General features: G+C 41.4%; 1 protein-coding gene across 1 annotated transcript in view; it reads left to right on the top strand.

The window, feature by feature from the left end:
- FRMD4B (FERM domain containing 4B) overlaps window positions 1-14,971 on the top strand; it is a 204,261-nt gene that overhangs the window by 123,107 nt on the left and 66,183 nt on the right. Inside the window, exons 6-7 of the mRNA XM_037743555.1 lie at window positions 3,457-3,513; window positions 4,319-4,341. Of these exons, the coding sequence (XP_037599483.1) occupies window positions 3,457-3,513; window positions 4,319-4,341 (80 nt within the window). The remainder of the gene's footprint in view (window positions 1-3,456; window positions 3,514-4,318; window positions 4,342-14,971) is intronic.

The raw sequence follows: 14,971 nt of genomic DNA, 5'->3' as shown, positions 1-14,971 counted from the left end.
AAAAAAAAAAAAAAAAAAAGGAGCCATATTTTCAAAAGTTCCATTTCCAGCCCCAAAACTGTCTTTGATTCTGTTCTCCTACTTGACAATCAAAACCTGAAATTTACCTCATTAGGTGTCTTGGTCAACTGAACCAAGAAGCCAAGGACAAAAATGAGATGTCCTGTGTGGCACCTGAACCCAGTGACCTACTGGTTAAATTTATAATCCAGCTAAATTAGCCATGAGGGTGTGGCAACAGGACTTGATACTGTTTCATATTACCTTTGTGCATTCAGCCACATCATCTGACTCACTTCTCTGGTTCTCTTTGTTGATCCATGACAGTCATGGAAACCCACTGAAGGATCCCGTTACCTCTCTCTTTGAAAGATCCCTCTCTCAAGTGTTGGCTTGCCTGGTACCTATAAGGTTACCTCTCTTGCCATGGTTGGGAGTAAAAGAAATGTTCTGTCCTGGGCAGACTGCACTTCCAAAACAGCTTTTACACTTCGGGCTTGAAATCCTGGAGTTCTTTATAAGTCTTAATTAAATTTCACTCGCTAAATGAAATTGCAGAGTACCGGGCAAATAGTGGTACACTTGATTGATGTATTGTTTAGTAAACACCATGAATGAGTCAAAGAACATTAGCAGTCAGTATTAAAACTCAGTATTTGTTGCCTGGGATTTCTAGAACAGTGGTTGTTAAATGGAAGATATGGTGAGGACTGAGACTTTTAAAAGAACACGGCCTTTGCCAAAGCATGTGTTCTCTTCTCTTCCTGGAACAAGATATTGCTAGACCCCACACCTTCACCCCCTTCTCACCCTCCTTCACCAGAACTGTATTGAGGCCATTTGCGTAGGTGGAAAAGTCCACAGGTGAGTTGGATATTTGCTCCCCACTCTTCTGGAGCTGTCTGAGCCTGGTACTTGCCTTGCTCAGTTCCTCATTTCAGCATTTTTAATACTTAATAACCCTTCTAAAGCAAGCAATTATTTGGCAGCTTCCCTAAGAATATCTGCTATAGGTTTTTCTGTCTGTCTGATGAACTTCCATTTACTAAATTGAAAAGTTGTTGTCTGAAATGTTTTTCAGGGGACAAGCCTAAGGTTCTGATGAGGCAAAGCGGGGTCATGGGGTGTGAGAGGAGTTGGCAGTAATTTTCAATTTACTTAATTCATCTTTAGTGTTTTTGCCATCTTAAGTAATTTTTCTTCTCTAAGATTTTAAGACACATTTGCTTTGAGTTCCTGCCTAATTTCAAACCCAGTGATGTTTTTGAATTCTCCTATTAGCCCTCCTCCCTTTGCCATAAGTTTCTTTTTCTTTGAACTAAGGAATGTAGACTTTCTAAAATTTAATCTTGATCAACACCCAACTCACCTGTTGGATGAACCGCCTCATCTTTCAGATTAGAAAACCACCGTCTCTTGCCTGAAAGGCAGAGGGCAGTTGATTTCTACAATCAACCTGGCTTCCCTTTGATTTTGTAATCTGTTTCTAGCGATTACGGATGAGCTTTGCATTCCAAGACTCTGGGCCTGTCAGCTTTCGAGGCAAAAAACTTTGAAGCAGATCCTCTGCCTCAGGTTTCAGAAGGGCGGCCTTTGCGTTAAAGGATGAAATTAATTTGTTTTCTTCTTGTTGTAATATAAAGGAAACATGAATAATTATCACTGCTGGCATCGTAACGCCCCGGGGCTTTTATTTGCTCACTTTATTTTACGAGTTTTAAAATAATTATTGTTTGTTTTTGAGAACCCTCATCAAATCACGTGGAAACCTGAGAGAAAAGCACAATCTTTTCAGAAATCTTCACTGAGCATAGCAATCTCTGGAACCTGTCTATTGTATATTTATTTTAAAATGACTTAATCTTCCCATTGATGCACTTGGTGTAACTAGGAAACACTCCAGCTCAGATTTAAGAGGTGGAAGGGAGAAAGAAAGAATGCAGGGCAATTCCCAAGAATTCCGTGTTCTTAAACACTGTGCACGTTCAAGTACTAATTATACAGGACTTAGGCAAGAAGCGGGTTACGTGGAATTGTTTCTGCATATGTTAAAACTTACAAGCTAACATTATCACTAAAACCTTTTTTTAAAATAAAGATACCTCATGGCCAGGCACGGTGACTCACACCTGTAATCCCAGAACTTTGGGGGGATCAAGGCTGGCAGATCACCTGAGATCAGAGTTCGAGACCAGCCTGATCAACATGGAGAAATCCCATCTCTACTAAAAATACAAAATTAGCTGGGTGTGGTGGCACATGCCTGTAATCCCAGCTCCTCGGGAGGCTTAGGCAGGAGAATCGCTTGAACCTGGGAGGCAGAGGTTGCAGTGAGCTGAGATCATGCCATTGCATTCTAGCTTGGGTGACAAGAGCAAAACTCTCTCTCAAAAAATAAATAAATAAAATAATAATAATACAGATCTTTCTATACCATTCATTGTTGTAATATTATATGGTTCAGTAATATTTACATGTATCACCACAATTTAAAAAACATAAAGTGCACATGAGTATTATTGATAGAAGCTGTACTCCTTCCACACATACCTAGTATCCCTACTGGGCTACTGAAAAAGTGTTTTTTTCTTTTTTTGGTAGAGATGAGGTCTCTCTCTGTTACCCAAGTTGGTCTTAAACTCCTGTCCTCAAGTGATCCCCTGCCCTCAGCCTCCCAAAGTATTGGGATTACAGGCATGAGCCACTGTACCAGTCCCTGAAAAAGCTATTTATCAAGGCCCAGAACTCCAATTTTTCTTTGGGGTTTTAAAGGATGGAAAAAAAAAAAAAAGATGGAAAAATGATAAATTAGAGTTCCTCAAACTTCAACATAAATTAACGGAATTTTAGTCTTCAAAGCATTTGCTGTAACTGATTTTTAAGGCCTCACGTTTTATCTATAATAGTACAAATATGAACTCAACAATGTGCCATTAACTCAGAAGTGAATTTATATTTGTAATAATATTTGCATTGTGTTTATACTGGGGTAACTGTACTACAACACAAAGGAAAAAAAAATATTCCAGGAAAACACTCAACAAATGAATCTAGGAAAATCTGCAGAGTGCTTAAAAATGAACTTGCAGACATAAAAATTGTTTATTTAGAAGCTGTCTGAATGTTTAGCCTCAAAGTCATTCCCGTTTCTTCCTGAATACTGCTCTCTAAACAAAATCCCTCACCACAGCTAGCTATTTAAAACACACACACACACACACACACACACACACACACACACACACACACACACACACACACACACACACACACACTGGTTTCCCCTTAATTCTCAGTGAGTCTCTCCACACCCCCAACTTTCCCCGGCAATGGTATGATCTGCATTTCATCGTAAACTGGAGGTGCCAAGCTGTGACAGCTTCCTCAACTTCAGAGCCATTTGCTACAACCTAGGACAGCCCCATGGTCAATGATGCTTTCCTTTTTCACCAACAGGGGCAAATCGAAGTAGACAGCGAAACTGTCTTCAAGTTAGCAGCGTTTATTTTACAGGTAAGACTGGACAAACTGCCTCTTAGCAGCTAGCTCCCTTGTGTTTGTTCGTTTTTGTTAACTGCCTGCAACTCTGAAACTTTTGCATGGACCAGTACCTGCTGGATGTTTAAGTCAGCTAGTTGTTTGCCAATGAAAAAATGTGAGCCATCGTCTTCTCCTTTTAGAATAGTTTGCATGAGCTACAATGTGATATTGTGTGTCTCAAAGAAAAATGAAATTTAGACTGCTCTGAAGGAAAAGAGTTAAAACCATATTCCTGGAAGAGCGCTCTGAGATACTTGAATTTGGGAGACAGCAGTTGTTACAACAGCTGTAATTTTCATGTAAATTTAGTAACTTTTATATACATTTTCTTGGGGTCCAGTAAAAGAGTCCTTTAGTTCTTAAAGGCATTAGTCAGTTTCCATGCTGGTTTAAAAAGTAAAAAGAAAACAAATAGTATGTGTTGGTTTACCTGTATTGTGGTTTAAAAGGTCTTCCTCCAGTCTAAAAAGTGTGCCACTTGAATGAAAAGCATTTATCATGGGATCTTAAAAACGTACAGCAGGAAATAATTATGTGTGCTTTATATATGTTTGCTTCTTTTGTTAAGAATAAGGAATAGTCCCAACAGGACAGTCAGTGTTTCCCTGCCAATGCCTAATTCTTCTTATGGCTACAGGGAGTGTGTTCCTGAGAAACACTCTTCAAAACAAAACTCAGGGACTTTAAGAGGGGAAAGTAATTAAGATAAAACTCATTTAGCTTAACAAAAATACATATTGATCAACTATTTTTTGTTTTTGTTTTTGTTTTATTTTAGGAAGCCAAGGGAGATTACACCAGGTAATGATTTTCTTTTCTAATATTACTATGCAAAATAACCCTGCGGTTCTATGCTGTTATTTTAAATAACAATGGATACAAAATCAAAGGGAAGTCGATCTCTGAGGCAGGAGACTGAGATCTCTTCGCTCTTCAAATAGAGACCTATTCTTTTTGTGAATGAATCAGGGAATTACGCTTTCTTACAGTTTTTCAAGCCAGAATGACAGCGAATTGTAACCAGAAGCTCTCCAAAGTTCTGTTTTCTGTCATCTGTTAATTAGTGAGATGAAGAAATCTATAAAAAGCTTTGATAGCTTCTGCTGATTAAAAAAAAAAAAAAACTTACAATAATCTTGTGTTTGAAGAGTTATAACGTATGCACAAAAAGATTAAATCCATCAGCTGCTTAGTTAAGGGATTAATAGGGGCTTTCTTTCACAGCTGCCCCGAAGGGGCCTCACCCTTCATACACTTGACCTAACAGTTGTATTGTTGCTGCAGAGACACTTGCTGGTTCTAACTGCCTCACTGGCCACATGCACAGAGTGTTTATATTCGAATTCACCCTCTACCTGCTCTATTCTTCCTTTTAATGCAATCGCTGGAGTTGTAGAAACGGTTAAAGGGTGGAGGCTGTGCTTCCCTCTGTAGGCCTATGATCCCTTTGAAAGCCCGGCTTCTACGACGTTAATGTTCCACTCGGGATAGACGTTACTCGTAGATTATTTACAGATCACCTAGCACCCGTTCCCAGCCAAGTCTTTGAATAATGTGCCACTTAATGGACCAACAAAATAATGCCTTCCAATCTTGACGACTTCCAGTTATGGAGTTGTGCTTCGCTTCAGAAACTCCCAACACTCTCCTCATCTGCCCATTTGGTTTGGTAGAATGTTCAAGGATTCCACTTAAAACACCTTGATTCCTCACCACAATCTCTCATCAGTTCTGTTTTGTGCCGTGTGTGTGTGTGTGTGTGTGTGTGTGTGTGTGTGTGTATTCACATTTTTCTAGGTTAAGAAATTATGAAAATCAAACACCAATTGTTTTTAATGGACAGAAAAGGGCAGGAGATTAAAAATGAGGATAATGTAGTTTATAGATCATTAGTATCATTAAAGGCTCATGCCTGAAGCCTAGCGTGGTGGCTCACGCCTATAATCCCAGCACTCTGGGAGGCCGAGGTGGGAAGATTACTTGAGGCCAGGAGTTCCAGACCAGCCTGGCCAACATGGTGAAATCCTTTCTCTATTAAAAATATAAAAATTATGAGACTGAACATAATCAGGAGAGAATAACAAAAATAAATAAGTAAATAAAAAATAAATAAAAATTAGCTGGACATAGTGGCAGGAACCTGTAATCCCAATTACTCGGGAGGCCGAGGCAGGAGAGGCTTGAACCTGGGAGGCAAAGGTTGCAGTGAGCCGAGATCATGCCACAGCACTCCACCCTGGGTGATGGATGAAGTGAGACTCTGTCTCAAAAAAAAAAAAAGCTGCTATGTTTGTACTGTTGTCTTTCCCAGAGAAGCCACATTTCCTTGGAATATCAGATATGCAAAGAACACAGTCATTTATGGGGGTGATTTTTGAAAAACAACCCTAGATTGAAAAAATCATATGGAGGTAATTCTGAAGTCAATTTGTAAATGAGGGGTTCAGGGCCCAAAAACTCACACTCGGTGGTCTGTGGATTGCTGCTAATCCACCTTCCCCTACTTAGCCCCAGTAAAGCCCTCTGACTGACACCCTCTGAGCCTCAGTCTCCTGATCAGTAAAATGGTGCCTTTCCCATAAAACTGTTGTGAGAATTAAATGTATGTAAACATTGCCCAGGACACATCTGGCATATAGCAAGTGCTCCATACCCTTTGGCTAAGTTATTATTAACTTAGTCATTATTATCCTCATTACTATTATCCTGGTCTCTTAGCTACCTCTGATGAGACTTTTGACACTAAGGTTGGTCTGAAGAAGCTGTACTAACCTATACTAGTTGTGGGGGAGGTGGAGAATAGAAAAAGAAAGGTTAATTTCACAAACCTCTTAGGGAAGATCCCTTGCCTGAGGCAAAGGAAGGCTTAAAAGGGACAGTCCTTCAGTTGTTCAAACATTTTAGCCCTAGGACATCAATGTTGGGGAGTTAATTCTGGGCAAGCCCAGTCCAGACCTCTGCCTTCACTTGAGCTTCTTCCTGGTTTTCCTGAGTGATCACAGGGCTGCCGTGGTGCACACTGTTTTGAAATTGTCCAAACTACACTAAGTGGCGGAGAAGGTGTGGGACTGGAAATCACGCAGACTGGCAGCATTCCTCTGAGTGGACACTTACCCTTTCTGAGCCTTGGGGTTAATGAAAACAAAAGCTTTGCAGGTTGATTTTGAGGAGATGTGGGAGGACTTTGTAAATTACCATGTTCTTCCTATCTGATCTTCTCCTCCCCTGAATAGAGAGGATATGTTTTTCCACCAAAGTTTTACTCTAAAAGTTCTCTTTGTTTTTGTTTACTTTTGAAACAGAGCCTTGATCTGTCACCCAGGCTGGTGTGCAGCCAGCTCACTATAACCTCCGCCTCCTGGCTCAGTCAGTTCTCTCATCTCAGCTTCCTGAGTGGCTGGGACTACAGGTACACACCATCACACCTGGCTAATTTTTGTATTTTTTGTAGAAACACGGTTTCACCATGTTACCCAGGCTGGTCTCAAACTCCTGGTCTCAGCTGATCCTCCTGTGTTGGCCTCCCAAAGTGCCAGGATTATAGGTGCAAGCCACCGCACCCTGCCTTGTTATAAAACTCTTTTTAAAAAATCAAGTGCTGGGCACAGTGGCTCAAGCCTGTAATCCCAGCATTTTGGGAGACTGATATGGGTGGATCACCTGAGGTCAGGAGTTCGAGACATGCCTGGCCAACATGGTGAAACCTGGTCTCTGCTAAAAATAGAAAAATTAGCAGGGCATGGTGGCACATGCCTGTTGTCACAGCTACTTGGAAGGCTGAGGCAAGAGAATTGCCTCAGGAGGTGGAGGTTGCAGTGAGCTGAGAGGGTGCCACTGCACTCCGTCCCAGATGACAGAGCGAGACTCTGTCTCAAAAAAAAAAAAGAAAGAAAATCAGGCAAGGCCATGTACAACCTGTAATCCCAGCATTTTAGGAGGCCGAGATGCGTGGATCACTTGAGGCCAGGAGTTTGAGACCAACCTGAGCAACATGGCAAAACCCTGTCTCTACTAAAATTAACAAGTTAGCCATGCATGGTGGCACACACCTTTAACACCAGCTACTGGGGAGGCTAAGACACGAGAATCGCTTGAACCCAGAGGTGGAATTTGCAGTGAGCTGGAGAGCACACCACTGCACTCTAGCCTGCGCAACAGAGCAAGGCTGTAAAAAAAAATAAAGAAAAGGAAAGAAAGAAAGGCAAAATAAAATACCATGGAAGGAAGGAAGGAAGGGAGGGAGGGAGGAAGGGAGGGAAGGAGGGAGGGAGTCGGGTAAAATAAAATACCATGCAAAATAAAATACCATGAGGCAATGTCGTAGTGGTTAGAGCAAAGACAGGAACCAGACAGCCTGATTCAAATGGCAGGTCTGCTACTTATTACCTGCGTAATCTTGAACAAGTTACTTAAAATCTCCAAACCTGTTTCTTCATCTGTAAGATGGGACTTACAATTATAATACACGCTCCACAGGATTGCTGCGAGGATTAAACGAATTAATACTGCATTTATAAAGTACTCAGAACAGTTCCTGCAATCCATTTTATTTTATCAAATTGATGGACATGATGGACTCCCCTGTTGTTACAAATATTACTTGTTTCCCATACAAATAATGGGAAAATATATGTTCATCATGGCATTATTTATATTAGCTTTTTTTCCCCCATAAAGCTAATATAAATAAAACCGTGATGAATATCTACGTGTATTTAGTTTTAGTCTTGCTTTGTCACCCAGGATGGAGTGCAGTGATGCAATCTCGGCTCACTGCAACCTCTACCTCCCAGGTTCAAGCAATTCTCCTGCCTCAGCCTCCTGAGTAACTGGGATTACAGTCACACACCACCATGAGCAGCTAATTTTTGTATTTTTAGTAGAGACAAGGTTTCACCATGTTGGCAAGGCTGGTCTCGAACTCCTGAACTCAAGTGATCTGCCCACCTCAGCCTCCCAAAGTGCCGGGAATTTTTTTGACACAGAGTCTCACTCTGTCGCCCAGACTGAAGTACAATGGCACCATCTTGGCTCACTGCAATCTCCGCCTCCCGGGTTCAAGCAATTCTGCTTCAGCCTCCCAAGCAGCTGGGACGACAGGCATTGAGACTCTGTCTCAAAAAAAATAATAAAATATAAATAAACAAACACTGACCAAAATATGTACCCAAATGCCTTCCTTGGCAAAGGGCTTTTCGGTTAAAACAGTGACTGAACACCTAATTCTTAAGGCTACTCTGTTCCATTCCTTGTAAATACCCACCTCTTTCTTGAATTGAGCATCTCCAAAGCTGACCTCACCAACAGCCTAGCCTCCAAACCAGTTCCTCTTCCACTGTCTCCCTTTGAGACAGCTCCATTCTGTCTTGAAGGCTCTCTGAGGATTTCCCTTTTCCCTTCCCATCTTTTTTCCACTGTCAGACAGCTCTTTCCTTGTTGATCAGCACCACAGCTTTCTCAGCCCTCATTCCCCACCCCACTCAGCCTGACTGTAAAAGCGTGTGTGTGAATTATGTGTTGAGCTAATAATTAAATATTACAGTGTTATTTTATTTATTATTTTTTGAGATGGAATCTCACTCTGTCGCCCAGGCTCGAGTGCAGTGGCGTAATCTTGGCTCACAGTAACCTCCACCTCCCGGGTTCAAGCGATTCTTGTATCTCAGCCTTCTGAATAGCTGGGATTACAGACGAGCACCACCACGCGGCTATTTTTTGCATTATTAGTAGAGATGGGATTTCACCACATTGGCCAGGCTGGTCTTGAACTCCTGGCCTCAGGTGACCCGCCCATCTAAGTCTCCCAAAGTGCTGGCATTATAGGCATGAGCCATTGAACCTACCCTACAGTGTTATTTTAAATGTCCATGTCTGATTTCATTCAGTCCTGCCACAATAGCTATTATCTCCATTGAACAAAGTAATATATGTAAAATTTAGGCCCAAAGACATTGTCACATTGCTGGTGAATTCTCAGATCTGTTCTGATTCTGCCACACACTACTGCCTGCGCATAACCTCCAGTTACCTTCCTAAGACATAGATTTGATCATTGTTGTTTATTTCTAAAAATCTCCTAGTTTCCCACTGCACACAGACCCCTGCCTGCCAGCGCCCCAACCTGGTGTTCAAGGCCATACTTGGTCAGCGTTACACACTCCTTAGTGTCTATCTGCTCCTGCCTCTCTTCCTTTTTTCTCCACATAGCCCATGCTATCTGCCTTCATAGCTTTGCTCAAACTTTTCTTCCTAGAATGCCTTTAAAAACAACAGTCCTCCCCTTTTTATTTTGCTTCCTGCCGTGTTCCCTTCAGAGTATTTTAAGTTAACGTTATCATAACCAGTAGGAAACTCTGCTCTCTGAAAGTTAATTAAAATAGTGGAGTGAGGACTTCCATTTTCTTTAAATAGCTGACAGTCTGAATTTCCAAGTCAGCCTTTAAACTGCAAAGATAACAGGCTACTTGGGTAACACAACACAGACAAACAGAGAATTCCTGAAAGCTGACACGACAAGGAGGCAAGGCTTTATCACCCAGCTGCCAGCCACAAATGAGTTTGTAAAAGCAAAGCTTTTTTTTTTTTAATTTTGAGAGGTGGAAGTTACCAAGTAACTATGTGATTAGTGTGCTTCTATTTATGAGTGACTACATTTTGCAATTCAGTGCCAGGTCACAATAAGAGTATACTAACACTCAGCTTCAAGTGGGAAGCAAATATTCACAATTTACAGCTTTGCTACAAAAATGCAGCTATTTCCCATGGGAAAGAATTTCTTTGCATAACCTAGAGAGGAGTTAATGAAGGGAGGAAAAAAACACTTTCAAGAAATTTGCCTGTTAATTCTTTTTTTTTTTTTTTTTTTTTNTTTTTTTTTTGAGATGGGGTCTCACTCCATTTCCCAGGCTGGAATGCAGTGGTGTGATCTCGGCTTACTGCAACTTCCACCTCCCAGGTTCAAGTGATTCTTCTGCCTCTGCCTCCAGAGTAGCTGGGACTACAGGCATGTGCCACCACACCCAGCTAATTTTTGTATTTTTAGTAGAGACGGGGTTTTACCATATTGGCCAGGCTGGTCTTGAACTCCTGACCTCGTAATCCACCAGCTTTGGCCTCCCAAAGTGCTGGGATTACAGGCGTGAGCCACTGCGCCTGGCTTCCCCTTAGTTCTTACACTTCTAGAGCAATTAAAGCTCTAAAATCTAATTCCTGGCCGGGTGCAGTGGCTCATGCCTGTAATCCTAGCACTTTGGGAGGCCGAGGCAGGCAGATCACCTGAGATCAGGAGTTCAAGACCAGCTTGGCTACCACGGTGAAACCCTGTCTCTACTGAAAATAGAAAAAAATTGGCCCGGCATGGTTGTGCATGCCTGTAATCCCAGCTACTCAGGAAGCTGAGGCAGGAGAATCGCTTGAATCTGGTAGGCAGAGGTCGCAGTGAGCTCAGATTGTGCCATTGCACTCCAGCCTGGACGACAAGAGTGAAACTCCATCTCAAAAAAAAGAAAAGAAAAGAAAAGAAAATCTAATTCCATTTCCAAAGCCTTTAACGTCAATTATAGTAATAAAAATATCTCCCATGGACAAGGCGCTATGCTGAGTACCCAATGGAATCAATGGGGAGGTTGTAGTGAAGAGGGGAGCTTTGGAATTTAACTGCCTGGGTTCAAATCCAGGCCCCGTCACTTGTTATGTACCTGTGGGTAGCTTGCCTAGCCTCTCTAGAACCACTTATTTGTCTCAATAAACAATGTTTAGCATGGTTGCTATTATTAATACGTTTAATCCTAATAGCAACCCTGTGATGGTTGGCACTGTCATTGTCCCAATTTTATACATAGGAAAACTGTGCTTTGTAGCTGTTAAGTAGTTTACTATTTAGGTCACATAGCTAGATGGTGGCAAATGAGGGCTCCAAACCACATGCACTTTACCACTGTTAGAGGTTTCCCTTTTTTTTTTTTTTTTTTTTTTTTTATTGAGATGGAGTCTTGCTTTGTGCCCAGGCTGGAGTGCAGTGGAGCTTACTGCAAACTTCTTCGCCTCCCAGGTTTCAAGCAATTCTTGAAATTAGCCACCATGCCTGGCTAACATTTTGTATTTTTAGTAGAGGCGGGGTTTCACTACATTGGCCAGGCTGGTCTCAAACTCCTGATGTCAGGTGATCTACTCACCTCAGCCTACCAAAGTGCTGGGATTACAGGCATGAGCCATCACACCCGGTTTAATTTTTTTATTTTTACTAGAGACAAGGTTTCACTATGTTGGCCAGGCTGGTCTCAAACTTCTGATCTGTCAGCCTCCGCCTCCCAAAGTGTTGGGGTTACAGGCGTGAGCCACTGTGCCCAGCCAGTTTCTTTTTTTGCATCCCAACACAAATTTGTAAGAATTATTACCTTCCTGGCCAGCAGAGTAAGGAAGGTTTACTTGACAGAAATGGAACACTTCTGTCTTATTTCAGGCCGGGCCTTTGATGAATCAACAAAACACTTTTATGGATAAAAAAAAACAAAACAAAAAAAATCTTGAGAAGCGATTTTTGTCTCTACGATACTTGGTTAAAAGTTAAAGTTCTCCAAGTTCTCCTGGCTAAGTTTTCAACCTGCTGGTGAGCCCTGTGAATCTTCCAGAACAGCAGCATTTTCCACACTTACTTCTTCCTGATGTTAAAGCGTCTTGCAGGACCACCCGCTCTATGAACCACAGGATCAGAGTAGGAGTCAGCCCTCTGCATTTCACAGCTTAAGTATTTTGCATTTCAAAACGCTTTGCATTTCACAGCTTAAAAACACTTGATGCAACTAAATGAACACAAAAAACCCAAATTGCACCTTAACACGTCTTTAGATAGCTACTAACACCAGAGCGGATCAATCCTATGCAGGAAGTAACTCTCTTAACCCATTTGAGTTATCAGTTTCTTTCTCTACTGGAGTGGACCAGGCCTTTAGCACCCATCGCAACTACTTGGTCCTGAAATAATACTCAGCATACTTGGCCTCTTCAGGTAGCGGCTGGCTGAGACATGGGCATGCGTGGAATTCAGTGGGAATAGAAAGTAGCATGACATGATCTACTTCCGCTTCTCAAAGTGCACGCTATCCAGAATCTACGGGAGCTGTAGAACAACATTGTGGGGGTAGAATTCCACATTCCCTCATTGATAAGCATTTCCATGCCTTTTGGTTTGGTTCTGGAAACACACTAAGTGATAACATAACACATAACAATACAGTCTTGTTATCTGTGTTCACATGGCTAATGCAGTTAATCCATGTTTTTGTTTGATCAGGAAAGACACACTGAATCACACATACAGGAAGAAGGATTAAAGAATTGGGGCTTCAAGTTGACCATAAATAATTTTTCATTTGTCTAGTAGGAAGTTTCCCAGGAGAGAAACACATTTCTTTGGTTTTCCATTATTTTGTAGGAAAACGCTATCTGTATTGATTGTGTTTCTTTTATGTGTCCTTTTGCTAATTCTAGATTTAAGAGTAAATTGTCTTAAATTGTAGTAAAATATGCATAAAATTTATCATCTCAAGCATTTATAAGAATACTGTTTGGTAGTGTTAAGTAATGTTTATGTTACTGTTTTGGTTTTTTGGGGGGTGTGATTTTTTGTTGTTGCTGTTTTTATTTATTTTTTTGAGACGGAGTTTCGCTCTGTCACCCAGGCAGGAGTGCAGTGGCGTGATCTTAGCTCGCTGAAACCTCTGTCTCCTGGGTTCAAGTGATTTCCTGCCTCAGCTTACTGAGTAACTGGGATTACAGGCACACGCCACCATGCCCAGCTAATTTTTTTTTGTATTTTTAGTAGATTTGGGGTTTCACCATGTTGGCCAGGCTGGTCTTGAACTCCTGACCTTAGGTGATCCATCTACCTCGGCTTCCCAAAGTGCTGGAATTACAGGCATGAGCCACTATGCCCGGCCATGTTCATGTTATTGTATGGCCAATCTCCAGAACTTTTTCATCTTGGAAAAACGGAAACTCTGCACCATTAAACAGCTCCCCATTCACTCCTCTTGCAGTCCCTGGCCACCACCATTCTACTTTCTGTCTCTATGAATTTGACAGGAGAAACCTGAAATACTTTTATTTTAAATATTTACAGATTTTCATGTTAACCTCCTTCCCAGCCTAAGTCATTCTTATGGATGATATTTCTTCTACTTGGTAGTCAAAGAATTGAAAGTTCAAAGTCGACATGATCAGAGTCCTCAGGAAGCTGGCTGACGTTTAGAAAAATCTCTCATCACATTTTCATTCTCATTAGAAATTCCTTAGACCTAAAAACAAATAGCTTGACAGTTGATCCCCATCAAGCATGCAGATGGACAGAGTAATTGTCCCCTGTTACAAGTTAGGTCACACACAAAAATGTAATAACAAAGGAATTCTAGCTGAGAGGACACTGTGCTTCCCAGAAAACAAGCAGGTTTCCTGCTACAGGATGCATCTTTGGTAGACTGCTAATAAAAGGCTGACACCAATCCCGTGCATCAGTCATGATGTTGAAAGAGTGAGTTTCTAGGCTGAGCTTCCACTGGTTACCATAGACTCTGTCAAACCAAGCCTGAAACTTCTCACAACTCGGAACTTGGCAAGTTACTTCCAAAGTTCTTTTCCCAGGCAGTTTATTATAAACCCCTAGAGTTGCTGGATTTAGCAAATAAAAATATAGGATGCCCAGTTAAATTTGAATTTCAGAATGAACAACGAAAAATTTTCTAGTATAAGTATGTTCAAAATATTAAATCTGCCAACTCTAACCTAGATCACCCCTTTGGGATTCTTCTCAATAGTAATAATCCACCACCAGTCTGGTAAGAGAGTGGTAGGAATAAAGCATTTGGTAAAATCTTTGGTTTATTATGCTACCATCAGAAAGGAAGGAACCCTTTTGTTATTTTGAGGCAGGATATTGCTCTGTCATCCAGGCTGGAGTGCAGTGGCATGATCATGGATCACTGCAGATCATTTACCCTCTGGGCACAAGTGATCCTCCCATCTCGGCCTCCTGAGTAGCTGGGACTACAGGTGCACGCCCCATATCTGTCTAATTTTTGTATTTTCCGTAGAGATGAGATTTCACCATGTTGCCTAAGCTGATCTCAAACTCTTGGGCTCAAGCAATTTGCCCACCTCAGTCTTCCAAAGAGCTTGGATTATAGGCATAAGCTAGGAAGGAACACATTTATTGAACACAAGCAAGTGCCTTCATAGCATTCCACTGTAATATACACAAGAATCCTATGCAATAGGTCATAGTTTTATATTCATATTTTTATAATATGGAAGCCCAGGCTCACAAAGGTCTAAGACGTTTGTGGCCTTTATCTAAGACCACAAAACTTCTAGGAACAGGGAGACCTGGGACTGAATGCAGTTCTAAAGGCCAAATCTTATTACTACAAACCATAGG

The sequence above is a fragment of the Cebus imitator genome, unplaced genomic scaffold (genome assembly GCF_001604975.1).
Source record: "Cebus imitator isolate Cc_AM_T3 unplaced genomic scaffold, Cebus_imitator-1.0 Scaffold147, whole genome shotgun sequence".
NCBI classification, from domain to species: Eukaryota; Metazoa; Chordata; class Mammalia; order Primates; family Cebidae; genus Cebus; species Cebus imitator.
This window is presented reverse-complemented; position numbering and strand designations above follow the sequence as displayed.